Source organism: Panicum virgatum, chromosome 2K (assembly GCF_016808335.1).
Source record: "Panicum virgatum strain AP13 chromosome 2K, P.virgatum_v5, whole genome shotgun sequence".
NCBI classification, from domain to species: Eukaryota; Viridiplantae; Streptophyta; class Magnoliopsida; order Poales; family Poaceae; genus Panicum; species Panicum virgatum.
Window position 1 is genome coordinate 47,642,753 of NC_053137.1, and position 25,498 is coordinate 47,668,250.

At 44.5% G+C, this 25,498-nt stretch overlaps 4 protein-coding genes and 1 pseudogene across 9 annotated transcripts; 1 reads left to right on the forward strand and 4 right to left on the reverse strand.

The window, feature by feature from the left end:
- Nucleotides 1–372: 372 nt before the first annotated feature.
- On the reverse strand, nt 373–3,239 carry LOC120680803 (transmembrane protein 50 homolog). Of its 4 annotated transcripts, none has more exons than XM_039962362.1 (4): nt 2,991–3,239; nt 2,764–2,863; nt 798–950; nt 373–735 (listed from the first exon to the last, which is right to left on the reverse strand). In XM_039962362.1, the coding sequence occupies exons 1-4, from the start codon at nt 3,124–3,126 to the stop codon at nt 675–677; spliced, it is 450 nt and encodes a 149-aa protein (XP_039818296.1). In that variant the 5' UTR covers nt 3,127–3,239; the 3' UTR covers nt 373–674. The 4 variants fall into 4 exon arrangements, with proteins under 4 accessions (XP_039818296.1, XP_039818311.1, XP_039818290.1 ...); XM_039962377.1 differs by having other exon boundaries at nt 373–704; nt 2,991–3,238; XM_039962356.1 differs by having other exon boundaries at nt 2,764–2,869; nt 2,988–3,238.
- Nucleotides 3,240–6,847: 3,608 nt separating this feature from the next.
- LOC120680829 (transmembrane emp24 domain-containing protein p24delta3-like) lies at nt 6,848–9,013 on the forward strand. 2 transcript variants are annotated; one of them, XR_005677819.1, is made up of 5 exons: nt 6,848–7,085; nt 8,045–8,254; nt 8,365–8,441; nt 8,544–8,800; nt 8,877–9,013. XR_005677819.1 is itself a non-coding variant. In XM_039962395.1 (4 exons), exons 1-4 carry the CDS (start codon nt 6,882–6,884, stop codon nt 8,686–8,688), a joined length of 636 nt encoding a protein of 211 aa, XP_039818329.1. In that variant the 5' UTR covers nt 6,848–6,881; the 3' UTR covers nt 8,689–8,863. The 2 variants fall into 2 exon arrangements, 1 of the variants encoding a protein (XP_039818329.1); XM_039962395.1 differs by lacking the exon at nt 8,877–9,013 and having other exon boundaries at nt 8,544–8,863.
- Nucleotides 8,785–10,579, reverse strand: LOC120680826 (annotated as a pseudogene).
- Nucleotides 10,580–16,913: 6,334 nt separating this feature from the next.
- LOC120680846 (thylakoidal processing peptidase 1, chloroplastic-like) lies at nt 16,914–19,418 on the reverse strand. 2 transcript variants are annotated; one of them, XR_005677822.1, is made up of 6 exons: nt 18,362–19,418; nt 18,202–18,270; nt 18,023–18,110; nt 17,831–17,917; nt 17,425–17,492; nt 16,914–17,335 (listed from the first exon to the last, which is right to left on the reverse strand). XR_005677822.1 is itself a non-coding variant. In XM_039962423.1 (6 exons), exons 1-6 carry the CDS (start codon nt 19,163–19,165, stop codon nt 17,212–17,214), a joined length of 1,221 nt encoding a protein of 406 aa, XP_039818357.1. In that variant the 5' UTR covers nt 19,166–19,412; the 3' UTR covers nt 16,914–17,211. The 2 variants fall into 2 exon arrangements, 1 of the variants encoding a protein (XP_039818357.1); XM_039962423.1 differs by having other exon boundaries at nt 18,042–18,110; nt 18,362–19,412.
- Nucleotides 19,419–21,638: 2,220 nt separating this feature from the next.
- LOC120680839 (nuclear pore complex protein NUP58-like) lies at nt 21,639–25,498 on the reverse strand. Its single transcript, XM_039962411.1, has 6 exons — nt 25,035–25,498; nt 24,428–24,542; nt 23,236–23,658; nt 22,296–22,791; nt 22,147–22,187; nt 21,639–22,028 (listed from the first exon to the last, which is right to left on the reverse strand). Exons 1-6 carry the CDS (start codon nt 25,382–25,384, stop codon nt 21,996–21,998), a joined length of 1,458 nt encoding a protein of 485 aa, XP_039818345.1. The 5' UTR covers nt 25,385–25,498; the 3' UTR covers nt 21,639–21,995.

Below are 25,498 nucleotides of genomic sequence, written 5' to 3' on the forward strand. Positions count from 1 at the left end.
AAGACTCACGCCCGCGGGACACGTGTCGCCCCCGGACCCCGCCGCGGCGGTATGCTGGTTCTGCGCGCGTGGGAGGTCCGGACGGGCGCGAGGTCCCGGACCCCTATGGGGGTCCGGACCCTCGGCTGTTGGCTCGGAGCTTCCCCTCCTCAGGGGACACGTGGCACCACCGGACCTGTCCTAGAGCGGGAAGCGGGTCCGGAGCCGTTGGCCCGGTGAGGTAAGAGCCTGACCCGTGAGGCCCGGCTGCTCCGCCCCTTATGGCGTAGTTACGGATGACTACGCGAGTCCTGCCTTGCTGCAGTAAGAGTGTGTATCCCTGCTACAGGGTACCGACAGTTATGTTTGATAAAAAAAAGTATAGTAACTTACTGCAGCAATTCACTGTCAATTGCGACACTGGGCCAAATTTACTGTCAGTTTCAGTTTTGCCCCACCTTGACATGCATGATCAGGACGCATCACAGGTTGGAAGAAAAACGTGCACTGGTGTTAAGCATCATTTCCGATAAACAGTCAAGATATGCACAAACGAAACATCTACCCGTCCCACTCTACAGTAGGCATGATTTCCCATCACACTGAACCATACGCTGCCAGAAATAATTTTCTTCGCACGATTATAACCAGCCCTGCTTGCAAATCATCTGCTCAGAACTTTAAGCGCTTAATCTTCATAGTGGCATGTCCAATATATCAACCCGCTGCAAGGATGACGGAAAGTCAGACCGCCCACTGCCAATTGAACGCGAGTGTGAAAAAATGACGTACCTAATTATTCAAAAAAAATGACGTACCTTATCAACACGAGAACGCATTGCAGAACACCAGCAACACCAGTCCAGACAGATGGGCCCTTGTCTGTCAGCGCATCTTGCACCAATAAACCAACAGATCCAGCTAGGCAGACAAAAGAAACAACATATGCAACAAAAAGCCAGAGCTTCACTCTGCAAGTTGGGAAAACAATGTTAGAATACTTCATCACAGCTAAGCTAACAACCTAAGAAATTAAGTGCCTGTGATATAACCCATGAGGAAGAATTTTTCATAAATGTGGCGCTTTTGACTAGAGATACTAACAAGGACTGTGTGATGCCTTACTGAACCACATCAAAATTGATGCAACCATACAGAACACAAATTGCAAGTCTACTATTCTTGGGGTCATTGGGTCGACCAAACTCATCAAAAAGAAGTAACCCAGATTTCAGAGCACGGGATGTGGGATAAAAATGAAATGGCTAGTGGACCCACTACTATCCAATGGTGTCACCACTTGCATCACTACATCACTGAGCATAATGCTAGAAACTTGAGGCCCTTTTGGTAGAAAGTACAAACGCAGTTTGAGGTTTCTATTGCACAGCACATATGATTAAAAAAGACTGAAATCCCTCCCCTCCTGAGCTTATACAGATGAGACTTCAGTTAAGTGGTTCAGGTCCTTGGCACTGGATGTAAGGATGGGATGACAAGTCTAGGCTACTCAAGTTGAAGATTCAAAGTTGAAACTTTAATATGCATTCTTTCAAGTTCCATTGAACTGGTTTAGCAAATTCTGTAATTGGTCTTGAGAAGAATGATTGCATGGAAGTATGGGAATTACAATTATGGCTCATCGTGCAAGACATGTTTTGAGTTAAACTAAATGGCCTTTTTGTCTGCCCACATATGAATTTCTACCAGCAGCATCTCCTTATTTTGGATCTCTTTTTTAGATCATTGAAATATTGCATAGGTTCAAGTTCAACAGAATTTGAGTTTACAAGCATTATGTTGTTGCAGGCATCTTTAAAATCTACAGGACCACAGAATATTGGTTAAGCCTTTAAACAAGGATCAGCTGCATCCAACACTGGAAGCTATGCTACCCTAAAAATATAGATAAACTGGATTAATTGATAAAACAAACAAAAGAGAAGTGAACCAGTTGACTTAGTTGTCTAAGTAGTAAGTAATCGGTAACATAGAAAACATTATTAGGAGATAGGACTTCTCTAACCCACTTAACTTCTAATCAGATTGATGGACCTTTCATAATAAAATCAGCTTTAGGGATGATTTGCGAATCAGACTAGATTCAACATGCGACGGTTTTTTCTTCACCTCTTCTGGATAAGTGAATAACAGAGTTACATAAGTGGGAAGGTAGTTATTAAAAACATGTTGTTGGAGTTAGAATGTAACTGCTCAAGAGAAAGTTGGAAGCCTCTTTATAATTTTACAAACTATTTTCAACTTATATAGCCACATTAGTGGCAACTTAGGTTGATGAAACATTAACGAAATTCTCTACTTTTGATAACCGGAAGCAATGATCTCGTATGTGATATTAAAAGTAATCAACAGGCCTCAGTGTTATTGTTATAGGGTTTATATACATTACAAGAAAACACAGTGACTTAAAATTCAGAGTACCCAAGAAAAAAAAAAGGGAAGGGTAGATAGGAGCCACCATATCTAATTATAGCATGACATGAGAGTAATCAGTTGCACATTTCAGTTTTCTAAAAAAAAGCTTCATATTTGTGTTTAGCAGGAAGCCAGTGCATTTAGTTTTTGAGTGAACTATGTATGAGCTCATTTTCTAAACAATTTAAGAATTCATTAAATCATGTACAACTAACTAAATTCCAAATCCCTTCGAAAATGCATCATAACAATCAGGGTTCACTCGTATTATCTGAATTCCAATTGCTCAACGCCCTAACTTTATTCAGAAATTGGATCAACCCATGCCAAGTCGACCAGTCAGCTCACCTCCACTCGGAATCGTCCCCGTAGGGCGAGTAATAGTCGTATCCGATCTCATCCTTGTTCACGCAGTTGAACATGAGCGCCGCCAGCGACGCGAAGATCCCTGCAGAACGCCCGCACCCGACGAATCACACCCATCAACTCCAATCAAATATCTCACAAACAAAAAGAAGGTGGGGAGGGGGGGCAGCTTCACCACCAAGACCGAATCTTAGGGCTCCTGCTCTGACCTGGAAGGTAGTGAAGGAAGGAGACCGAGACGGCGCTGCAGACGACGGCGTCGACCCAGAACCACCATCCAGCCCCGAAGACGGCCCCGGCCACGCCTGGCCCGATGATCCCCCACAGCAGCGCAAGGTTCTCCATGGCCGCGACCTCTCCTCACCAAATCACCAACTCCTCCCACCAAGCAATCTGCTTGCTTGCTCCTTTCCCCGTTTTTCTGCCGAATTATTTTTTCCTAGTGGAGCCTGGAGTGTGCAGCGACAGCTCGCCGTTTTGTCGGCTGAAGGGTGGGCGCGCCGCTTCGTTGTTTGGGCTGAAATCGGCTCTCCAGGCCCAGATAGAATAGGCTCCGTCGCCAGCACGAAACCACACTAGCACGAATCGGATCTCCCGGCCCACTATTTCCTCTCTTTCTTTTTAGATTATTACACTATTTCCTCTCTTTCAACTGACCATATTGACTTGTGCCAGAATTAGCGCATGAGTTCAATGCGGCGCAGACCACGCAAGAAAAACTATGGACCGATCATTACTTTATGATTATGAATTTATGATAGTATTCATTTGAGGTGATGAACCATCTAGTTAAGAAAAATACAATAACATGCAGATGGAGACAAATTAATGACATCACCCACATACAACAAGAGTTCATGCAAAAAAAATCTATAAATTTTAAACTATAAATTCAAATTAAACTCCGATTGCATTATTATCTTCCTTATGACAAGATCTTCGAAACGAGACCACAGTTGCCTATATTTGCACGATATTATAAAAAAAATTATTTTTTAAATACTTATTCATGAATATCAGCTACTAAGAATAAATATTTTAACAGCATGAACAAATAATTATTTTTTACTAACAAAAAATTAAAGTATTAAACATAACGAACAATAATATACAACAAAATATTACAAGACAATTGATTATAATGAAAAACAAATGTCGCGAACATATCAGTCAACATTACGGAACAATTTAATCTACAAAGAGAACAAATAATTTGGTGTTGCGAACAAATTTATTACACGCAGATATATAATTTTATAAAAAATGCATCTACATCATGGGGCTCATAAAAAAGTTAAAAAATACTCATTAAGTAGAAGAAAGAAAAAAGGAAATATTAGCACCATTCATAGACATATTACATAAAAAATAACGTAGCAGTGTGGATAGTAGGCCAACATAGCGAGTGCACCAGTTGTTGGAAACAAATGCTGGGTTGTAACTGGGCGCGACTTGCATCTTTTTATCTTCAAAAATAAATAATTAATTTGAGCTACTAGAAACAAATATTTTGAGAACACGAACAAATAATTATATTCTACGAACAAAAAGCTAAACATAACGAACAAATAATAATGTGCAACTAACAAAATATTACACATTATGAACATTTAGTTGTATAGGATAAATAAATAAAAAATAATATCACGAACAAATAGGTTAACATCATGGAACAATTTAATCTACAAAGCGAACAAATAATTTAGCATTGCGAATAAAATAATTACACACAGACAAATAATATAAACTCAGGAACAAATATTTATACAATAAGAATAAATGATTTTCCAGAACAACAATTTGTATACCTGGAACAGTACTATATGAACACACCAGCTTTTATGATGTTTGGAAAAGTTTAAATGGATAAAAATTTATGTATAAAAAGTAAGTGAGCATGCAAACTAAATAAGAATAAAATAAAAAGATAGGTTAAATAGATAAACTATTTAATATGAAATACAAAAATAAGATAAAATATTATTATATGAGAAACAAGGGAAATCAAATAAATCAAAGTATTCGAAAGAAGATAAAAAGAAAATATCAAATATTAATATCTGTCTAGCCATTATGCACATAGTTTAGAAAACACATAAACAATAAAAAATAGATGATATGAATATTATATAGTATAAAATATCCGAAATTAGAAACAAGTGATAAAACGTGAGAAAAAGAATAAGAAAAAGGTATTGAAAAAATGAAAAAAATGAAAAAACAAGAAGAAATATCTATAAAATAATCACTAAAGTAGTAACTAAAAATGAAAAAGTAAAATAAGAAGAAAAAACACAAAAGAAGCAAGATCGAAACAAGGAAAGAATACGAAGAAAGCAAGTAGCAAAGGAAAAAGAAAAGAGAAATAAAATAAGAAGAAGAAAAGAAAAAACTGTAAAGAGAACCAACTAGTAGGTGCTGCAATAAGCCCACCAACGTCGGTAATACAGTAGTAGTGCAAGTGTGCACCAACTAGTTGATGGGCTAAAAATATATAGATAATAACAGCCCACTACAGAACTAGCAAATAAATGAATAGTGAGCTTCGTACACCAAGCAATATTGGGCCAAACTAGTTTCACCAAGTTCTTGTGGGCTTGGTACGCTAAACAATATTGGGCTGATTTGATTCCACGCGGCTTTTTTATTTTTATATTTTTTAAAATCATTTTTTACAGAAATATATTTTCGGTTTCATAATTTACAGTTTTGTACCCCTACCGCCCGGCTGCGGGGCGGCAGGGTACCTGCCGCCAACTGGCGGGGCGGTAGGGACTTGAATGAAAATAAAATTTATTTTTAATCGCATTTTGACCCCTGGGGGAGCCTGCCGCCCCCCTGCTGGGAGGCAGGGTACCTACCGCCAACTGGCGGGGCGGTAGGCCAGGCAAAAAAATATTTTCTTTTTAGTTTCCAGAACAGTGAACTTCTAAATTTAATTAAAAATTATAGAAAAATCAAAAAAATACAAACTAAATTTTTTTAGGTTTATTAAATCAAGATCTACTGAGAAAAAAATACTCATGCATGTGAAATGTCAATTTTGCCCCTGCTAAAATTTTAGGTTGTGTTTAATCTAGTTTATTTTGTATCTGTTGTTCTGTTTGTCTAAAAATCCTGAAACTTTTGTGATAGCCTACTCTTTTCATGTGTGTTCCACTAGAAAATTTTCAGGTGCATAGCCTAAGTGCATATTTGTGGATCTATTATTGTTGGATTTCCATCATTTAGCAGTAGAATAATAGATCCACAAACATGCACCTAGGGTATGCACCTAAAAATTTTCCAGTGAAATACACATGCAAAAATTAGGCTACCACAAAATTTTCAAGATTTTTAGACAAACAGAACAACAGATACAAAATAAACTAGATTAAACACAACCTAAAATTTTAGAGGGGCAAAATTGACATTTCACATGAATGAGTATTTTTTTTCTCTGTAGATATTGATTTAATAAACCTAACAAAATTTAGTTTGCATTTTTTTGATTTTTTTATAATTTTTAATTGAATTTAGAAGTTCACTGTTCTGAAAACTAAAAAGAAAATAATTTTTTGCCTGGCCTACCGCCCCGCTAGTTGGCGGTAGGTACCCTGCCGCCCGGCAGGGGGGCGGCAGGCTCCCCCAGGGGCCAAAATGCGATTAAAATAAATTTTATTTATATTCAGGTCCCTACCACCCCGCCAGTTGGCGGTAGGTACCCTGCCGCCCCGCAGCCAGACGGTAGGGGTACAAAACTGTAAATTATGAAATCGAAAATATATTTCTGTAAAAAATGATTTTAAAAAATATAAAAATAAAAAAGACGCTTGATTCCACTATGTCCTTCAGGCGATGGGCCAGTGATTTGTCGCGCGGGCGACATATAGCTGTGACGAGCCTGGAGTTGGGTGGGTGGAGAGCCTTCCAGTTCTGGGCCGAGATGAGACACGGATCAAAATTTGCAGCCCAAACAGAGCCCAACTCGGAATTTCCCTGGGCCCGTCATGTTTATGGGCCTAACGGCGACTCGCATTGGGGCCCTTTTTCTTTTTTTTTGATAATCTCATCTCATTTGGGGGCAGTTCGTTGGTGCGGCTGGCAAGAATAGTCAGTCGATGGCGCGAGGTGGCGCGTGGATGGCGGCGGCGGCGGCGGCGGCGGTGTGGTGGATGGCGGCGGGGGCGGGGGCAGTGTGGCTGGAGATTGCGCCGTCGGGGGCCAAGTGCGTGTCGGAGGAGATCCAGTCCAACGTCGTCGTCATCGGCGACTACTCCGTCCTGTACGAGCACCACCACGCCCACCCAACCGTCGCCGTCAAGGTAACCAATCGTTTGGGTCGGATTCAGGATTCATCGGGGCATCACAATGTGGGGAGTGATACGGCAAAATTAGTCTCCCATTCGGGGCATTCCAAGCCGAACTAGATTTTTTTTCTTTGTTCTTGTGTCTGTACACCGGAAATGAAGGGGGGAAATGAATTGTATATAGGTCTTACTCACCTGATTGGTATGTGGATTCTTTTTTTTTTTGAAGAAATAGTATGTGGATTCTTTGATGTCATGTTTTGCGTTAGTTACCAAACAGTACCAGTGGATGGCAACCTGTGCATATTGTACATATGACTAGGCATTGGCATATTGATAGTCATTGAGGAATACAGTATACATCCATTCATTGGTGTCGCTCGTGGTTTATGAGCGTCCACAGGAAAAAATACGAAGTCATTTCAAAAATCATTCTGCTAGCTGAAATGGATGAAAAGATTCATAAACGATCGTTGGGTTGAAGAACTAAAAATAATAAGTGTGATTTATTTAGGAGCTCCTCAGTATCCTTACCATTGATGCAGTCAGCATGATCCTACTAGTAGGACAAGAAGTTGATTCTACAGATTCTATCTGCACATGCTTCTGACTTACTTTCCACAGGTGCACTATGGTAATCGTAGTACTCCTGCCATAGAGGTTTGATGGTTTGAGTAGTAGCGAGTAAAGATTGTCCTTTTCACTTTATTAATAACATAGTTTTTTTGTTGGGTGGGTGTGGGGTGGGGGGGGGGGGTAATAGGAGGGGTTACTCCTACTAATTATAGATATATTAAAATTTAAAAATTGAACAAATGTACAGAGAAAGTCTAAAGAAACGAAGAAGGAATGAAAAAAATTAATGAGGAAGGGAGCTGGGGATTAACTGGGAGTTGTCGTATTTCAGATTATTCCTTTTGGACGTTTTCTGTTGTACTAACGTCTGTTCCATTTCTGATGGGAATTATTCTCAGGTTACATCCCCTTTTGGAGACATTGTGCATAAGAAAGAAAATGTTTCAGTGGACCAGTTTGCATTTACCACAGCAGAAGCTGGAAACTACCTGGCTTGCTTTTGGGTTGATGGAGAGGACAGAGGGTTAGTGGTGAAACTAAATCTTGACTGGAAAATTGGGATTGCTGCTAAAGACTGGGATTCTGTTGCTAAAAAGGAAAAGATTGAGGTGAAGTACTTGCAAATGTCAAATGTGGTGTTGTACCGTTATTTTATTTATTTTTATATCGTTATTTATTGCTTTTCATTTCCTTCACTAACATCGAGTTTTGCAATCAGGGAGTTGAGCTAGAGTTACTCAAGCTTGAAATAGCTGTCCAATCAATCCATGAAAACCTGCTTCTGCTCAAATCCAAGTGTGTGCACTTCTTTTCTATCTTCATCCTTCGGTTATCCGTGTACCTGAATGATATCCCAGTGCATAACAATCTATTTAACCCAAATTGTTCTCGGTGCAGAGAAGCTAACATGAGAGATGTCAGTGAGAAGACAAATGCTAGGGTCACGTGGTTGAGCGTGCTGTCTCTTAGCGTTTGCGTCGCAGTCTCTGTTTTGCAGCTGTGGCATCTACAAGAGTACTTCCGTAAGAAGAAGCTCATCTAAGTGACATTCGTAATGAAGCCCTCTGGAATAAGCGTATTGTTGTGTTTCATTTTGTGCATATGAGATGTGATACTTTTGCCATCACGAGTGAAGCAGTTTTGTAAATAAACTGGTAACATTTCATAACCTTAAATCCAAGTTCAGATGGCATCAGACTGCTGTTTCTCATGTTCAACTCACACGTGCAGCATGCAAAGCAGTATTTTACTTCCATGGACAGATCAACGTTATTTCCACTGTGCCAGCTTCATGAGGCGGCTGACCCTCTTGCCACAGCCACAAGAAAATCTCTGTAATCACTCTGAGGCAAGCTTTCGCGGATGAAATCTGCAAGGTTCCTCCCGTAGCAGCTCTTGAACGCTGATCTGATCTCATCTATATCAACATCGTCGCTGCCCAAGATTGCCCTTGTTACCAACCTTTTATCAGTTGCTGCGCATTGCATACTTCTCTGCAGTAACTGGAAAGACCAAGAACAGAAGAATGAGTCAGATGAGGTATGTATAATAAGGTGCTATAAACAGTCTGCTAGTGATACTGAGAATCAACTGTCTGTATCACCTTGGAGTAATACTTGGAAGGACTGTAGATGCACTTGACAAACAGCTCTCAGAGCTTCTTCGAACTCACCAGAGCCATTTGTCTTCAGAGCCTGCACATAGAGGACATTGTTGCAAGATAGCCTCAGAACAGGGTCATTGAGCAGAAGGGGGTGCAGGTATGAAGTGGGTGCCATAGATGAGGCAGTTGATGGGTTCACTTGCCTTGGTGTAGTCATGCCCATATATGTGCTTGTAGCTGCAGAAGGCCAGCCTGAGCTGCGGGATGCTCCTCTTGCTGAACATCTCGAGGATCACGGCCTCGTCGACGACGGACCCGGCGCCGGCGTTCTTGGTGTCGTGCAGCCTCCTGGCGTCTCATTTGGCGATGTGCTGGCTGGGCTCGTCGTGGTGCGACTTGCGGGAGGCCGCAAGAGCCACCAGCAGCTGCCCAGATCACCAGGAAACAGCAATGTTAGTAGAAGCGAGTTGAGTTTCAGTTGGCTCACACCATGACAGCAGATTGATGAACTGAAAGAAGAATGAGACAAGAATGCTAAGACCATGTGTGTACCGTACCCTCTGGTAAGGATGCGACGGCTCGGTGACCATGTCCTGGTCGAGGTTCCTGCTGAACCTGGCCAGGTAGGCCTGCTTGGTGAAGAAGAGCTGGTCCTGCTTCCGGCGCGTGAAGACCTCGACGAGGGCGCGGTAGCCGGCCACGGTGGCGCCGCCCTCCACCGCCTCCCGCGCCACCACGGCGTCTCGCTCCGCCGGCTCCAGCGCCCACAGGTAGAGCAGCTTGCGGAACTGAAAGAAGAAGAAGAAAAAGAAACAGGTGAGGAGGAACTCGAGCGCCGCGCGCGACGGCTGAGACGCCCCCCGCCCCGGCCCACGGCGCCTTTGTTTTACCTCGTCCTCCTGGCCGGAGCAGGCCGCGTGGGGGTTCCCCCGCACCGCCGCGGCGAGGTCCTCGCCGAACGAGGCGCGGTAGGCCGCCCTGATCCGCTGCCGCTCGGCGGGGCTCCGCGGGGCCAGGAGGAGGGCCAGGCGCCGCGGGTCGCCGCGGATCTCCCCGCACGCCTCCTCCAACCCCGCAGACGCCATGGTGGCCGCCGTCCCTGCCCGTCCGAGTGAAGTGTTCGGCGCAGAGAACTCGCTTCGCGTCGCCTCGCCCCGCGTCGCCGTCGGCCAGCACCACGGCCGTTTTAAATCCTCTCCGAACGCAGATGAATCGCATAGACGCATACTCTAGATCCTAGTACGACCACGTTTAATATGCCGATCTTTGTCGTACGATTCCGGATAAACATTGCAGGTGTGTTGTGTTGTGCGGGGGCGGTTGGGTTAACGTTCGCGCCAAGCGCTAGAGGGATTGTGGGTGCCAGGCGGAAAAAGATCCTGCTCGTCTGCTCTCCGACTCGCCAAGCGCTACCCGACGACGCGCGCTGCGGTGCAAAGGCAGCAGCGTCCCACGGCCGGCCACTTTCCGCGGCGAATTCACACTACATGCACCTACTTTTGCGGCCGGGGGGTGGTGGTGGTGGTGCGCGAGTGGCGCCCGTTCGTGGGTTCCCAGTCGACTCCGAGTCAAGCCTGCCTCTGCCTCGACTGGAAGTGGACGGTGGCTTTGCCTGCCTGCCTGCCTTCCGTTGCTGGCCAGTGGCCACCCGTTCCGTCTCCACTACTCCAGCGTTGCGTTGGTGCTTGTTCTTTCTTCTTTCCTTCGGTATTCAGCTGGGGGGGATGCGCTCATGTGTCCACCAATGACACGTTGCGCATTGGTACTGGATACAGACCGAGACGATGAGCGTTCGGCCTGGTTCGGTTGGCCTCGTCGCCTCACCACCACTCGGGCCTCGTTTTGCTTTTGGGCCGTTGGGCGTGTCGTGCTCTCGGCTCTCGCGCAAGCGAAGTGGCTTGGCGTGGTCTCGCAGCGTGCGCCTGCTGGGCAGCGGCACGACGACAAGACCCTGCGGCTTCCCCTGCTCAGCTCCGCGGGGGTCACGCGAGGGCGCCAGGCCTTCCGGACGGTTGCACCAGCGTGCGGGGTGGGGTATGTGGCAGCGGCACGCAGTGAGCCAGTGACGGTGCTGGTTCTGATGACGGTGGCTGCCGCGCGAGGCGCGACCGAAGCGTGCCCGAGTGGAAGGCCGAGGCCTCACGCAAAGCTGCTGGGCACAGCCGCACAGGCCCGAGGCAGGCTCCGACAGGAATCAAACAGAAGCGGCGCAAGCCGCGTCCCGCCAACGCGCCAACTCCTGCGTCGTGCGCTTCCGCGAATACGCCGCACGACGGTTTGCAGGGCCGAGGCTCCGAATTAATTTTGGATCGGGCCCAACAAAAGCAACAACAGCAGCCAGCAGCCAGCGGGGAGAGAGAAACCCCTACGTGCTGGAAATTTAACCAATCCCTCGTATACTACTCCCTCCATTTTAAATTATAATTCGTTTGGTTTTCTTTAAAATTTAAAATTTATGCAAACATAGTTAGATTTAACTCTCTTAAAGATTTTTTTTAATAAAGCAAGGTATAATAAAAGAAGTGATACTTTGCACAAGTCTTTAAATAAGATAAGTAGCCAAATTCGAAGTTAAAAATCAAATAAATTATAATTTAGAGCTGAGTAGTTTCACAGCTTGTATACCATTCCGTCGGATCCCACGTTTCAAATCAAGACTGCGCCGGTCGGCTGCGGGCGCACGACGCCTGCGCGGCTGCCCCACGCGCAGCAACACCCTACCGCCCAGTAATCGGAGCCTGGTGCACTCCTGTGGAAATCAAAACTGAATCGGCGCAGCAACAATAGCAGTTTGCAGGACAGTGGCGGACTCGGGGATCGGAAGGAGCATCGGGCACAATTCTACCATCTGCGGTAGAAGGTTGTGACCACAGGCAATAAATTTTAACAGCTAGCTATTCGAATTTATGATAGTTATCAACTCTTCTCTTTCAATTTTCTAACCCCTATTACTATTTGATTTCAACATATGCGCAGGAGTACAAGCTACTTAATTTTTCCACATAGGGCCTGGCCCGAATTTCATTACTGATGGGTAACGAAATTACAAAGTCTTCCAGAATAACAGCAAAATAAAAGAACTAAAAGGGAGTTTAACCTAGCTACAAAGTCTGATGCAATCGATCCCAGATACAGAAAAGTTCTGACCGAAACAAAAAGATCTACTAGATAACCAAAAGGTGAGCAGGTATTGTCGCAACTACAGCACCAGACACTTGCTAAGTAGGTAAAAGGCTGTAAACAGAAAGCGCTTCAGTCACCGCAGGAGCACCATCCCTGCATCATCGCCAGCAAGTTGAGTATGGACGTGCAGCGCCGTCTTCAGAAGAGTCGCTGCGCCCATCTCCAGTTCCTCCTTGTTTTGTCCTGCTTGAAGACCTGCCCAGTATTTTAGAAAGGAGCTAATTGAGCAAACAATCTCAGTAGGTGATCTAATTGATTTTTTCTCAAAGCAACTATTATTTCGGGTTGTCCAAATCGCCCAGCAGATGGCAGCTAGGCCAATCATATGAAATTGTTTTCTGTTGGGCATTAGGGCATTAATCCAATGCCAGAATTGTCCAAAGGAGGTGGGTCTATGACTTGCTCCCAAAACATAAGCCAGCAGACTCCAAATATATTTTGATGAAATGCATTCGAAGAAGAGGTGGTCAATTGATTCTAACTCGGTGCAAAACAGGCAATGCATATCACCTGACCAGTTTTTTTTTTGCCAAGTTATCTTTTGTGAGAATGGCGTTATGCTCTATCAGCCAAAGCCATATTTTTATTTTCAGAGGAAGTTTTGCCTTCCAGATTAGATTATATTGAGCTCCCACTTCATTGGAGCAAAGGTGCTCATAGGTAGATCTGACAGAAAAGAGTCCATTGTTCTCCCAACTCCATTTTGGTTTGTCATCCTCTATGTTTACAGCAAAAGCAGTTAGCATGTCTCTTAGCTGTCTGAGATGGGATTGTAGCTCTTCATTTAACCATCTTCTGAAAGATAAGTGCCAGCCTATATTTGCTACCCCTGCCACAGAGATCTCAGGCTCATTGCATATTTCAAAAAGCTGGGGAAATTTATCTTTCAGAGGAGAATCACAAACCCAGGTATCCCTCCAGAAACTAGTGGAATTGCCATTTCCCACAGCCATCTTCCTTCCTTTCATATAGATGTCCTTGACAGAGAGGAGTTGATTCCACACAGGGGAATTTGTAGGCTTCTTTTTAAGGCAAGCTAGGGTAGTGTTCTTCACATATTTCTTTTTCACTATTTCTTGCCAGAGACCTTCTTTTTGCTCCAATTTCCACCACCATTTACATAACAGACTTGCATTCATTTTCTGGAGGTTCTTCACTCCCAAGCCCCCTTTCTTTTTTAATTGGCAGACCTTTTTCCACTTAACTAGGTGATATTTCTTCTTGAAACCACCCCCTTGCCAGAAGAATCTCTTTCTGATAATGTCAATCTTTTTTAGAATTGTTTTTGGGAGAAGGTACATTGACATACTATAAATAGGAATGCTGCTGAGACAGGCATTCAACAGGGTTAGTCTACCTCCAAGGGATAGCACTCCACCTTTCCAGCCATCTAATCTTTTGCTGATTTTTTCAATCAGTGGTAACCAATTAACCACTTGAATTCTACTCCCCGAGACTGGCACTCCAAGATATTTTATTGGCCAACTCCCTGTTGCACAATTAAACATCTCTGCATATCTCAAGCTTTGCTCACTATCTTGTGATATCATGATCGCTTCACTTTTATTGAAATTTATTTTCAAGCCCGACATATTTTCATACAAGTAAAGAAGAAGCTTCAGATTTTGTGCTACTCCCAGATCATCTTGTATGCACAAGATTGTGTCATCAGCATATTGTAGCAAAGCTACCCCTCCTTCTATATATTCAGGTATCAAACCTCTAATCAGCTGGTTTTGTTGGCCCATGTGTATCATCTTAGCTAGAGTATCAGCTGCTATATTAAAGAGCAGAGGTGACAGGGGGTCACCTTGCCTGACTCCTTTTCTACTTGTGAAATAAGGTCCCATCATGTCATTAACTTTAACACTGAGAGTACCACTGGTCACAATTCCTGTTATCCATTTGCACCACGGGTCTGGAAAGCCTCTTTGCTTTAGGCAGTCAAACAAGAAATGCCAATTTATTTTATCATAGGCTTTTTCAAAATCCAGCTTTAACACTAAGCCATCTTTCTTTTTAATTTTTGTGTCATGAAGGATTTCATGAAAACTCATAGTTCCCTCCATTATATTTCTTCCTTTAAGAAAAGCAGTCTGCTCTCTATTAATAATTCTCTCAAGGACTGATTCCAGTCTAAGCATGAGTGTCTTAGAGAATATTTTGAAGACCACATTGAGGAGGCAAATTGGTCTGTATTGTTGGATTTGGTTAGCTTCTTTGAGTTTAGGGATCAGTGTAATTGTGCCATAGTTCAATCTACCAATTTCCAGCTTGTGTTCATGAAATTCCTCAAACATCTCCATCAAATCTTCCTTTATAACCTCCCAACAAGTCTGGAAGAACTCAACAGGCATGTGGTCTGGGCCTGGAGCAGTATTTTTCTCCATATCAAAAATGGCCTTCTGTACTTCCTCCATTTCAAACTTTCTACACAGTTCCTCTCCCTCTGCCCAGGTGACTTTTTCCTCTGAAGTCCAGCATTCTTGGTCTAATTTTATATCAGTATTTGATGAATGACCAAAGAGATCTTTGTAATACTCTGTTGCCAGCTTAAGAATCTCCTCAGTGTTATCAATTTCTACCCCACCTTTTTGAATACTGAAGATAGTGTTCTTTCTTTTTTTGCCATTTGCTACTCTATGGAAATAACCAGTGTTCAGATCACCCTCTAACAACCACTTGTTATTGGATCTCTTGTGCCAATATAATTCCTCTTCTTCTAACATTCTGCTATTTTCAGACAGAATGAAAGTCTTCCTTTCTAATAGATGGGTTGGTAGAGGTCCTTCCTCCTCCAATTTTTCCAATACTAGCAGCTCCTCCCGCAGGCAAAGCCTATATTTTCTATTGTGACCTTTCAGACTTATCCCCCAGCCCTTCAAAATTTTTTTGACTCTGTTAATTTTGATGTACCATTTGTCAACTGCATTCTTGGCTACTACTTTTTCTTTCCAAATCTCACTGATCTTTAGGATGAAATCATCATGTTTTAACCAAGAAGTTTCGAAGCAAAAGGCCTTGGAATTCTTCACTTTTTTTTGTTCAGTACATAACAGCAAAGGGTTATGATCTGACAGCTCTCTTGGGAGTTTTCTCAAATTAGACAAGGGGAAGAGCCTTTCCCAACTTTCTGAAATTAGCACTCTGTCCAATCTTTCTAGAGTGGGGTTTTGCTGATTATTACTCCAGGTATAAGCACCACCAGTCAGTGGGAGATCTCTCAGTTCATGAGTATTAATTACCCAATTGAAGAGGTCAGTGACTTTGCCTCCTACAAAGTGTTTATTTTTCTCTGAACTAAACCTCAGGATGTTGAAATCACCCCCTAGGATCATAGGGTTAGAATTAGTAGAACAGATCTGGGCTAATTCAGCCAAAAAAGACTCTCTGTTGTCCTCATGAGCTGGCCCATAAACTGTGACTAGAGAGATAACTCTTTTACCTTTTTTGTTCTGAACAATAGCATTTACAGTAAACAATCCTTCTACAAATTTGATCACTTCAAACCTATCTAGGTTTATACCACACAGAGTACAAGCTACTTAATTAGTTTGCTTCTCTTTAGTACTGGCCAAAACACACTAGCTTCTTACCGGCACGGCAACGGAGCTCGGGCCAGTGCTTGGGGTCGCCAGGCCCTAGGTCTGCCGGTGTTGCAGGTGCTGTCCACCGCCGGAGACGGACACCGCACACGCCGACAGTTCTCTGCATCCTGGCCTAAGGCGAGGTGAGCCGTGAGCGACGACCCACGGTAGTTCGTGAGATGGATGTGTCATGTACTCGTGTGTGTGCGCGCGCGCGCTGCTAGCAAGATTACACAAACAAAGCTGCGAACGAGCATCGAGCAATGAATCGCCAAAAAGGAAAAAGAAAAATAAATAAAAACAGCGCATTACTGCAATTTAGTGCAAATTCCAAGAAGTAAACCCATGTGCTCTCCTGTCGTGCAAATTTCTTTTTTGAAAATTTAGTGCAAATTTCCAATGGGCATATATGGTGGAGATTGCGTCCCATGGGCCATGGCTCAACGCACGAGATGATCCTCGAGCGGCTTCAGTACGAGAGGGACATTTGCATCAAATCTCCTCCGCTCAATGCACTCGTCCTCGCCTCACGTGAACAAGCACGAGAGGGGCCTTTGCATCAAATCTCCTCCGCCGAGGAGTGCTCCCCCCCGCCGCCGCGGCCTCCTCGGCCCGGTGCCGGCAGCTCGCTCACCGGAAGAGATGAAGTGAGGTAGAAGACAACCTAACAAGCGGGATCCGCGTGGAAGTGGGAGAGTTTACATGGACCGAGCTGGGCCGCTACACCTGCTGGCGGGGCAGAGGGAAGTGGGCCTCTAGAATTTGTGAAGTAGCAGCTCTCTGAAGCATGATGGAGTAAAATTGGCAGAGTTTTTTATTTTTTATTTTTTGGAGGTAGAGATCTCCCGAACAGACCCATGGAGCCGGAAACTCGTGAGGTTTTCAGGCCCGCAGTGCAAGAAACGCGGAGCTTAAATGCTCCTTTCAGTAAAAGTTATATACTTAACTTACATATATATAGGTACTTAGCATTTCTAGCTTGCGAATTGCAAGGCGTTACACTTTTGACAGGTGCTCTAAACAAGCACGGGCCAATGGGCAATAAACCAATCGGTCAGCGAAAGGGAATTTACAGACAACACTCGGGGAAACAATTATTCCGAGAGAAACAAAAAGAACTGGTGCTTGCTCGAGCTCCATGGGATGCTATTGTAGACATGGGCTCTCCAGCGTCGCCGGAGCAAACTAGGTATCAGGACGGCACCGCGTGGCGCGCTGCATCGGGCTGGTAGTCGTGGATTGTGTCGGTTATCTTGGACGGCGGCCAGTACCGGAGCAGAGATCTCCCGACGATGTTCCTTACTGGGAGCGGACCCCTGAAATGCCAGTCATTCGGAACAAATCAGGCATGTGTTCTATCCAGTGAGATCTTGTGCAGAAGATTTGAGTTGGGTTTGCAACTTACCAGATGTGGGAATCGAAGCTGTAGTTGCGGTTGTCTCCCAGCACGAACACATGACCTTCCGGCAGAAGCTGCAACGATGACCAACAGAAATGAGAAGAGTTAGTACCCTGACACAACTAGATGAGCAACCATGCTAAGAGTAAGGCCAACCACTTCTAAGATATTTTATACATCTAGTTTTAGAGTTTGATAATTCAAGTGACTATCAGTATTCAGTCAGACAAAGGAAATGCGGCCGCTATAATTGACATTTATTTCTGTACCATGCACAATCCGAAACTCGCAATTCAATGACTTAGTTGAGCAAAATCAGGCATTTAGATCATAACATGCTTAATCCTAACCCAGTACGAAATAAAACATGCAGGCAGAAATACGACAGATGCAAGTCAGAACGTATGCATACCACTGGTCCCAATTCGTAGTTGTGTGGCTCCAGCACAAAATCCTCATCCTGAACTACTCCGTTAACCAATAGCTTGCCATCGCGCACCTATTGAAGGGCCAAGAAAAGATTATCAGCGGTTACAACTCAAGCAAAAAGAATCAAACTGTTCGCAGCATGATAACACCAGAAATAAACAGAAGGCTGCACTACCATTGGGATAAAAGCTTACTTCGACGTAGTCTCCTCCCTTGGCCACAACTCTCTTGATGAAAACATCCCCTGAGCTGTAGCCGTAAGCCTGCAATGAAAATATTGCAATTCACTGATTCAGACATAACATTCCCCATATAAAGTATGAGTGAAACAACTAGAGAGGCCTGAAATCTCACCTGAAGAGCTGGGGGAGCCCGGAAGATTACGATGTCCAAAATTTCCGGTTCCCGGAATATGTACGAGACCTGCAGATCAGAATAACACCAATCATTAGCAAACATAGAAATGGCACGATACACCTGTAAATACCAAAATGTTCATCATACAAAGCTCTACCTTCTCGGCAAGAATCCGATCGCCGACGTCGAAGGTCGGGTACATGGACTTGGACGGGATGGACCTCGGCTCGGCCAGGGACGAGCCGTAGAGGAGTGGCACGGTCACAGCTGCAAACGCCGTCTTGGCGTCATCGGAGCAGGAGCTCATCCACCTCGACAACCAGTTGCTCTTGCTCCTGCTCATCGCTGCACTAGCACCACTGCTCGTCGCAATTCCCGGAGGACCAGACGAGCCAGCACTGGAACTGGCACCACCAATCAACGCCTTCTTGGAAGGGACCGAAGGCGCCGGCGAACGGGGAGGGGAAGAGGGCGCCGAAGACGACGAGGTGGCAAGGTCGCTGCAGGGGAGCCACTTCGACGTCTGCAGGAACGGGAGGAAGGACGTGGGGTTGAACCCGAGGGAAATCGACGACGAGCCTGACAGAGACGCCGCCGATCCGGTGATCCCAGCCGTCGGCCCGGTCCCTTGCGTGAGAACCGACAGCAGCCCAACGGCAAGAGACGGCGGCGGCGACTTGGACGTCAGGCACGCCCGCGTGAGCAGCAGCGAGTGAGCTCCGGCGGCGATCGCCTGGGGCTTGGGGTGGTTGTGGTCTCCGCCGTCATGGCGGTCGCCGCCGCTGTGGTGCTGCTCGGGCTGGCGGGTGGAGGTGAAGATGCAGAAGGGGCGCCAGGCGCCGTCGTGGAGGAGGCGGCCCCCGGTGGCGGAGGCCGAGGCCGAGGAGAAGCGGTGTCCGAGCGAGGCGGCGAGGTTCTGCGCCACGTAGCCGGAGTAGGACACGGTGATGCGGATCGCCATGGCGAGCAGGCAGAGGAGCCGTAGCGTGAGCGAGAGGAGGCGGATGGGGCTGTCGAGGAAGCAAGCGGAGACCCAGGCGCTGGCGAGTTAGAAGCCGGCGACCATTCCGGAGGGCTGCAGGGTCTGAGGCTGCGTCGGGGAGGTCGAGGCGGGGGGTCTTCCGGCGAGCTACCTCGCCGGAAGACGAGGTCAACGGTGGCGGTCAAGGGGAAGGCGGCGAGGTGAGGGAGAATTGGGGAGAGAAAGCGGGAGGGCGAGGAAAGAGGTGTCTCTTATAGACGCGTGAACGTTTACTTTTCTGAGGACGTGGAGGAATGGAGGCCCCCTCGATTTTGGAGATTTTTTATGTTCCCTTTATTTTCCTGAAAAATTGGAATCATGTTTTACTAGCGAATTTTGGGGCAAAATGATACAACGATTCGGAGGAAATTTATGTGAAGACTTCCCTAATTTCAATATGTAACTATCTTATCTCAGAGAAACTATTTCCCCTCAAAATTAATACCTTCAGTCGTTCCATGTTTCCAAAATATTCATCGCCAAGTTTCATAATTTCACCATCAGTTTGTAAAAGATAATGCCATTTGTGTTTAGGTACATTAATTACTCAAAAGAAAATAGAAAATGCAATCACAATTTTTTCCTAATTCCTTGGCGACAAACTGACATTAGTGACTGACAAACGGCCACCGTCGCTGCCAAGAAAAAGCGAAAGAAAGACTACAAAAAACGAGACTAATCTACAACCCTTCCCAACTGAAAAGCAAGCACAGAGCTTTAATCCTATCAAAAAAAAACAGAGCTTTCAAAAAAAAAAAAGCAAGCACAGACAAAACAGGCGTCCACACGAGTGTGCAGCACCGAGCCACGAACGCGACTCGGTTCACGCCCCATCCTGAGCAGGCTTGCATCGCTGGTTGCTTCACTAGCACTGGTGGCACAAGCACAAACGGTGCCTGGTTGCTTCGCTGAAGCTTCCACTGCCCCAGCTTTACCAGACACGTGAACACGTCACTACCCACAGTGACGAAATCACAGGCCCGTAGAAGTAATCAAATCCTCTAAAGGAGAATTTCAGAGGGGTCAGTGGCTAAAGAGAGAGATTTCAAAACGAAGTAACCAGGTCAAGGATCTGGATGAGGAAACATAGAGCCGCGCATTCACATGTCCAGAATCATCATTGGACTGCCGGGAACCTAAGTCCAGGTTCGTCCCAGATAAACAACTTGGTTCAAAGATTCAGATCAGGAAATGGTACAGGACAGCTCATTCAGATAGGCAATATGACAATATCCTTATGAAGTCAGAGACAGTAAAACCAGCGTATCGTGCACAGCAGAAAAACCGAAGGGAAGAAATGTTCAGCTCAGTAAAAAAACATGGGTCAAATCCTCAAGCGAGCACTAGAAAAAGGAAAACACTCAACAAGTTGCGCTCAGCCACTAAAAATTTCATGCACACTGACATGTGGGTCCATTGACGTCAACACTGGACTTCCATGGTCCCTAACAACCACCAGCAACAATTGCCAAACAAAATGTCAAACGCTAAGCAATTGACTCTATAAAAAAACAAACGACTCTTTTTTTTTGTTTTGGATATGATGTCTCCACTGTCGTAAGCACTTACGTTTCAGAGCAAAGGATGCCACCAATCATACTCATGAGGCAGGGAAAAGGATAACATCCTGGACAGCTTAATATAAAGACAGGAACTAGGAAGGAGCCAGGAAGTATCGCCGATGACGAATTGAAACGTGCTATAATTGGTGAACTGCTGTCTAAGGTATGGGTGACAGTATGAAGTAACCTAAAGCCTAAAAAAAATGATGATAAACTGGTAGAGATAAATCTGAAACTGATGCAGCAAGCTGGGATGAAAAAAGAGTCTAGAACCTGCATGGAAGAAACAACTACTAGTGACATTCCGGATGACAGGTTCAACTCTAAAAAAGTGTTCATCATTATGTGACCACACCCAAAACCCAGATAGGCACAAAACGCGCAATTGTCAGGTGATGCGGCCACAAGCTGAAAGCAAAAAGGTCCAAAAATGCTAGATGCATTTAAGGATGATGTCGAAACTAGCTTTCATGTGCATACTTCAAAACCATGTCATAGTCGAAACAGCAAAAAGTCATGCTATCTCTTGGACCGTGATGAACCTTCAACCCTACTGCAATGCAACGCATAGCATGGCAGCTAGGGACAGTGACACATAACGGGTTCTGTATAATCACAACCACATAAAAGACTGCATCAGAACTTGCTAGTATGCATTGATGTTTTGCTACAAGTCTATATGGTTGATCATAAAATTCTCCAAATTAGGACCAGACTAATTTGAGGTGAACACAAACCACAAAGATTTTCATCACTCAACTGCCCAATCCAAAAACGAAAAAAAAAATACTACCCAGGCTACCAAAAATAGTAGACATGCTTCAAAATCAATGCTTGTGCACAAAGATATCTAACTGGAAAGTGGAAACCAATGTCATACATATTTGTGTTATAAAAAAATGGCATACATATTTGTAGATTACAGCCTCTTACCACTATATAGGAAATCTTAAAATTCTCAGTTTAGCAAGGAGTATTTCTGGCAAGATTGAAGGACCACAGGTACTAAGAACAGAGCAATAACAACTACTATTACAATAGTATCCAATAAAATGGATCTAATAGTAAGCATGCATCAAGATAAATTACTGGGAAGTCCACTAAAAATGTTGAGGAAGTTAATTACAAGTTTTGCATAAGACAGGAAAAGGAAACTGGGTCAAGAGGAGAAACAGGAGCACACACATTTCACATTGGTTCAGTTACAGCTAGCGACGCCCCCGGGGCTTCGACCTTCCTTTCTGCACCATTGAAAACAGGTAAACATGGTAAGCTGAACAGGGAAGCTTAACAATGTTATATTCTTCTGAGGGCAGCCGTCTGAAAAATGTCATGTAAACTGATGTAAATTTTACTCACCGATGCACCACCGAAGCTGGAACCTGAAGCTGTAGCCCCACCTGAAAATACACCAGTGTCATGAAGGTGTTTCATCCTAATGTTGAGCAGTCTTTATAATGAAACATTGAACTAATTCACCATAACATCGTTTGAGAAAGTATGCATACCTCCAAATGGTGTAGAAAATAGTGATGTTCCCCCCAAAGATGTGCTAGTCCCAAATCCAGGCGCTGGTGTTGATGCTAGTGTAGGAGTGGAGGCTGTTCCAAATGGCGTGGTCAATTGAGCTGATCCAGATGTACCAAAAAGGCTGCCTGATGGAGCTGGAGTTGTTGGAGTTGCAAAGAGACTAGATGAGGATGGAGCAGAAGCCGGAGTGCTAAAAGCTGAAAAAACACTTGACAAAGTCACGGCAGAAGGAAAAGAAGATTGCTGTTGTTGGCTTGCTGCTGGTGCAGCAAGTTGTGTCGTGGGCTGCGCAGGAGGAGCAGGAGCAGGAGCAGGCAGATGCAAAGTTGGATGGACCCTTCTGGCAGCTGCTTCTTGTTTAGCTGCTTCTCTTCTGTTTGCCTCCAGAAATGGATCATTCCTATTACCCATACGACGCTGTTCATTAAGATATTCAGTTTTCATTGATTCAACATACTGATGAAGATTTTCCACCTGAAAATAGCAAAATAAGAGAATGGCATAGGCTATACTTAGCATGGTAAATGATAACTAAATAAATGTTCTCATTTTATTATTCACAGTATGTTGCTGTTGCTAAATGTTCGAACAGTTTATTGCTTTGCATTTGACTCATATAATAGACAATAATTGCTGGATACCAGCAAATCATGAGTGTAATTCAAAAAAAAAAGAACCTGAAAATAGCAAGATAAGATAATGGCTTAGGCTATACTTAGCCTGGTAAATGATAACTAAATAAATGTTCTTAGTTTATTCACAGTATGTTGCTGTTGCTAAATGTTCGAACAGTTTATTGCTTTGCATTTGACTCATATAATAGACAATAATTGTTGGATACCAGCAAATCATGAGTGTAATTAAAAAAAAAGAACCTGATATAGTTTTGGTATAACTTCCTTTTGATCAGAATATTACCTTAGAAGTAACATAGATGAAGTAGTCATGCACATTTGACATAACTTTTGGAAGAGCCTCTACAGAATCTGATGATCTTTTATTATTCTCAATCTGAACCAGCTGCTCTAGCTCACTGATCCACTTGCAACACTCTGCTAGATAACACTCAAACCTATTGACAGTATGCTGCATAAAAACAGAAGGGCGCTTCGGGACTCCACTGTAGAAATATACCACTGGCTGATTGGGTGGAGCACCAGCAGAAGGATTTGAAGAACCACCATTTGCAACTCCAGCACCTGGACGGACGAATCTTGGCCTCAACATCACATATGACCTCATAGCAAATTCCGTGTTCCACATCATTTCATTGACAACAGTCATCAACTCTTGAATGGAAGCCTTCTCCCTCTCCATCGCAGTGGTGGTCCCTCCAAGCTCCTGCTAGAACGAACAAATATTTACTTATGATTCCTGAATTCAGGATCCTGCTAGAGCAGACATCTGCCAGGCTACCACTATGGCATTACAATAGTATACGGAAGGAAATATTCAGCAATAATATATCAACGTCCAGCCACCCAACAAACATCATTTTTCATACAGTAAGTCACGTTTCACCAAAGAAGCATATCAAAACATTCAAGGTGGATGTAAGCTCTAACTAAATAACCCCATGGTGATCTGATTAGATTTATTACTGCTCCATCAGGGAAAAATGTCCTCAATTGTGAAGCTTCTCTAACTACTAGCATAAGTTCAGTTGCAACATACTATGTTACTGTAATTTGTTTTTGTTCAGGACATGAAATACCATGATAAGTTGATATCATTTAGAAAACTTCTCATTAGGGACAAGCTTATATTCATATGATCAAATATTAGTTGATAATGGAAAAGAAAGGGGCTTTAGGGGTCTGAGGTTGTCAATGGTGAGGGGTCACAGTCACAATACATATTGTCCAACATACAGGTCTACAGCATGAAAAAGATCAATATGTGACTCTTAGCTATTTGCAATAATTTCGCAAATTCTAGAAAATATTCTCTACCCTTTCAGACTACCTACTGGCAACATCATGAGTCAGGCTATCAGTTAAGACTATAATGATTTTCTGGGTTACGGAGCATGACAACAATAATCAATCCTGCATTAAATGGTAAGAAAAAAAAAACCAAGAAAGTGAATGTTGCGATGAAATTTTCTAACCTGAGCAACGCGACACGCATCAAGCTCAAAATTAACATTCGAGATTGAGGAGTCATAAAGACGACTGCACTGATCCAACCTCTCACTCTCATCTTTGTACTCCCGTATCTTATCCCTGCAGAACCAGTGTTACAAAAAAAAACACTTTCTTAGGAAACAACTTACACTAAACAGTTCAACGTCAAATACTCCATAACTCCAGCATTTGGGTGCAGAAACAGATGAAAATGAAATCAGACGAGGCTGAACATGAAACGAGACAGAGGCACACCCCAATTGGGAAATCAGATCATAGAGCACAAAAGGTGTATCTTGTTACCCAAAACAAAAGAAGCTCAAAACAGTTGACTGACAGCCGGAAATAGAACTCTCTATGATACAAGTAAAAGAAAACTTTTGCTTGGTTATCCCCCAAAACAGTTAGTCCAATCAAAAGTTTTTTTTTAAAAAAAATACTGCTTCCACTGGCAGAGAAACAGACGCAAATCACATTTTACCAGTTTGGCAAGGTACACCTGCACGCGCAAGGAAAACTATGGAAAAGGGGTAACTTTTGCTACCAGAAAACAGGACAGCTAAAAGGAAACACTCAGAGGAAGAAACCTACTCGATCTGGAGCAGGGCCTTCTGCGATTCGGCGTGCAGCTCCTCCCACTTGGTGCTGTACCCGGCAGGCTTCATATCCGTCGTGTACAGCATCAGCTTCTGCTGCTGCGGCTGCGGCTGCGGCTGCTGCTGCTGGAAGCTGAACTGGAATGGCGAGGGCGAGGAGGACGGCGCCTGCGTCGTGGCCGGGGCCGGCGTCTGGAACGGGTTCGGCGGCGCTGGCGTCTGGAACGGATTCGACGCAGCCGGCGTCTGGAACGGGTTCGACGCAGCCGGCGTCTGGAACGGATTGGACGCCACCGGCGTCTGGAACGGATTTGACGCCGCCGGCGAGGCGAAGGAGAACGCCATTGCCGCGCTCCGCGGCGGAGGGATCGGCTCCGGCGACGGCGGCGCGGAGCTCCGGCAAGAGGACGGGAGGGCGGGGCCGAGAGGGTGTTCCTGGGCTCTGGCTGGGCCAGGCGG

Excerpts from the sequence above, each read along its gene's own strand:
- LOC120680803 (XM_039962356.1), bottom strand. The coding sequence starts at position 3,126 with ATGGAGAACCTTGCGCTGCTGTGGGGGATCATCGGGCCAGGCGTGGCC. Across the intron at positions 951-2,763 it reads GGGGACGATTCCGAGTGGAG|AGTGAAGCTCTGGCTTTTTG; the intron begins GTGAGCTGACTG and ends CCCAACTTGCAG. Across the intron at positions 736-797 it reads TGCGTTCTCGTGTTGATAAG|TGGGCGGTCTGACTTTCCGT; the intron begins GTACGTCATTTT and ends TTCAATTGGCAG.
- LOC120680829 (XM_039962395.1), top strand. The coding sequence starts at position 6,882 with ATGGCGCGAGGTGGCGCGTGGATGGCGGCGGCGGCGGCGGCGGCGGTG. Across the intron at positions 7,086-8,044 it reads ACCCAACCGTCGCCGTCAAG|GTTACATCCCCTTTTGGAGA; the intron begins GTAACCAATCGT and ends AATTATTCTCAG. Across the intron at positions 8,255-8,364 it reads CTAAAAAGGAAAAGATTGAG|GGAGTTGAGCTAGAGTTACT; the intron begins GTGAAGTACTTG and ends TTTTGCAATCAG.
- LOC120680846 (XM_039962423.1), bottom strand. The coding sequence starts at position 19,165 with ATGGCGATCCGCATCACCGTGTCCTACTCCGGCTACGTGGCGCAGAAC. Across the intron at positions 17,493-17,830 it reads ACTACGAATTGGGACCAGTG|CTTCTGCCGGAAGGTCATGT; the intron begins GTATGCATACGT and ends TCATCGTTGCAG. Across the intron at positions 17,336-17,424 it reads AGCTTCGATTCCCACATCTG|GGGTCCGCTCCCAGTAAGGA; the intron begins GTAAGTTGCAAA and ends CTGGCATTTCAG.
- LOC120680839 (XM_039962411.1), bottom strand. The coding sequence starts at position 25,384 with ATGGCGTTCTCCTTCGCCTCGCCGGCGGCGTCAAATCCGTTCCAGACG. Across the intron at positions 22,792-23,235 it reads TCATCTATGTTACTTCTAAG|GTGGAAAATCTTCATCAGTA; the intron begins GTAATATTCTGA and ends TGCTATTTTCAG. Across the intron at positions 22,188-22,295 it reads ATTTTCTACACCATTTGGAG|GTGGGGCTACAGCTTCAGGT; the intron begins GTATGCATACTT and ends GTGTATTTTCAG.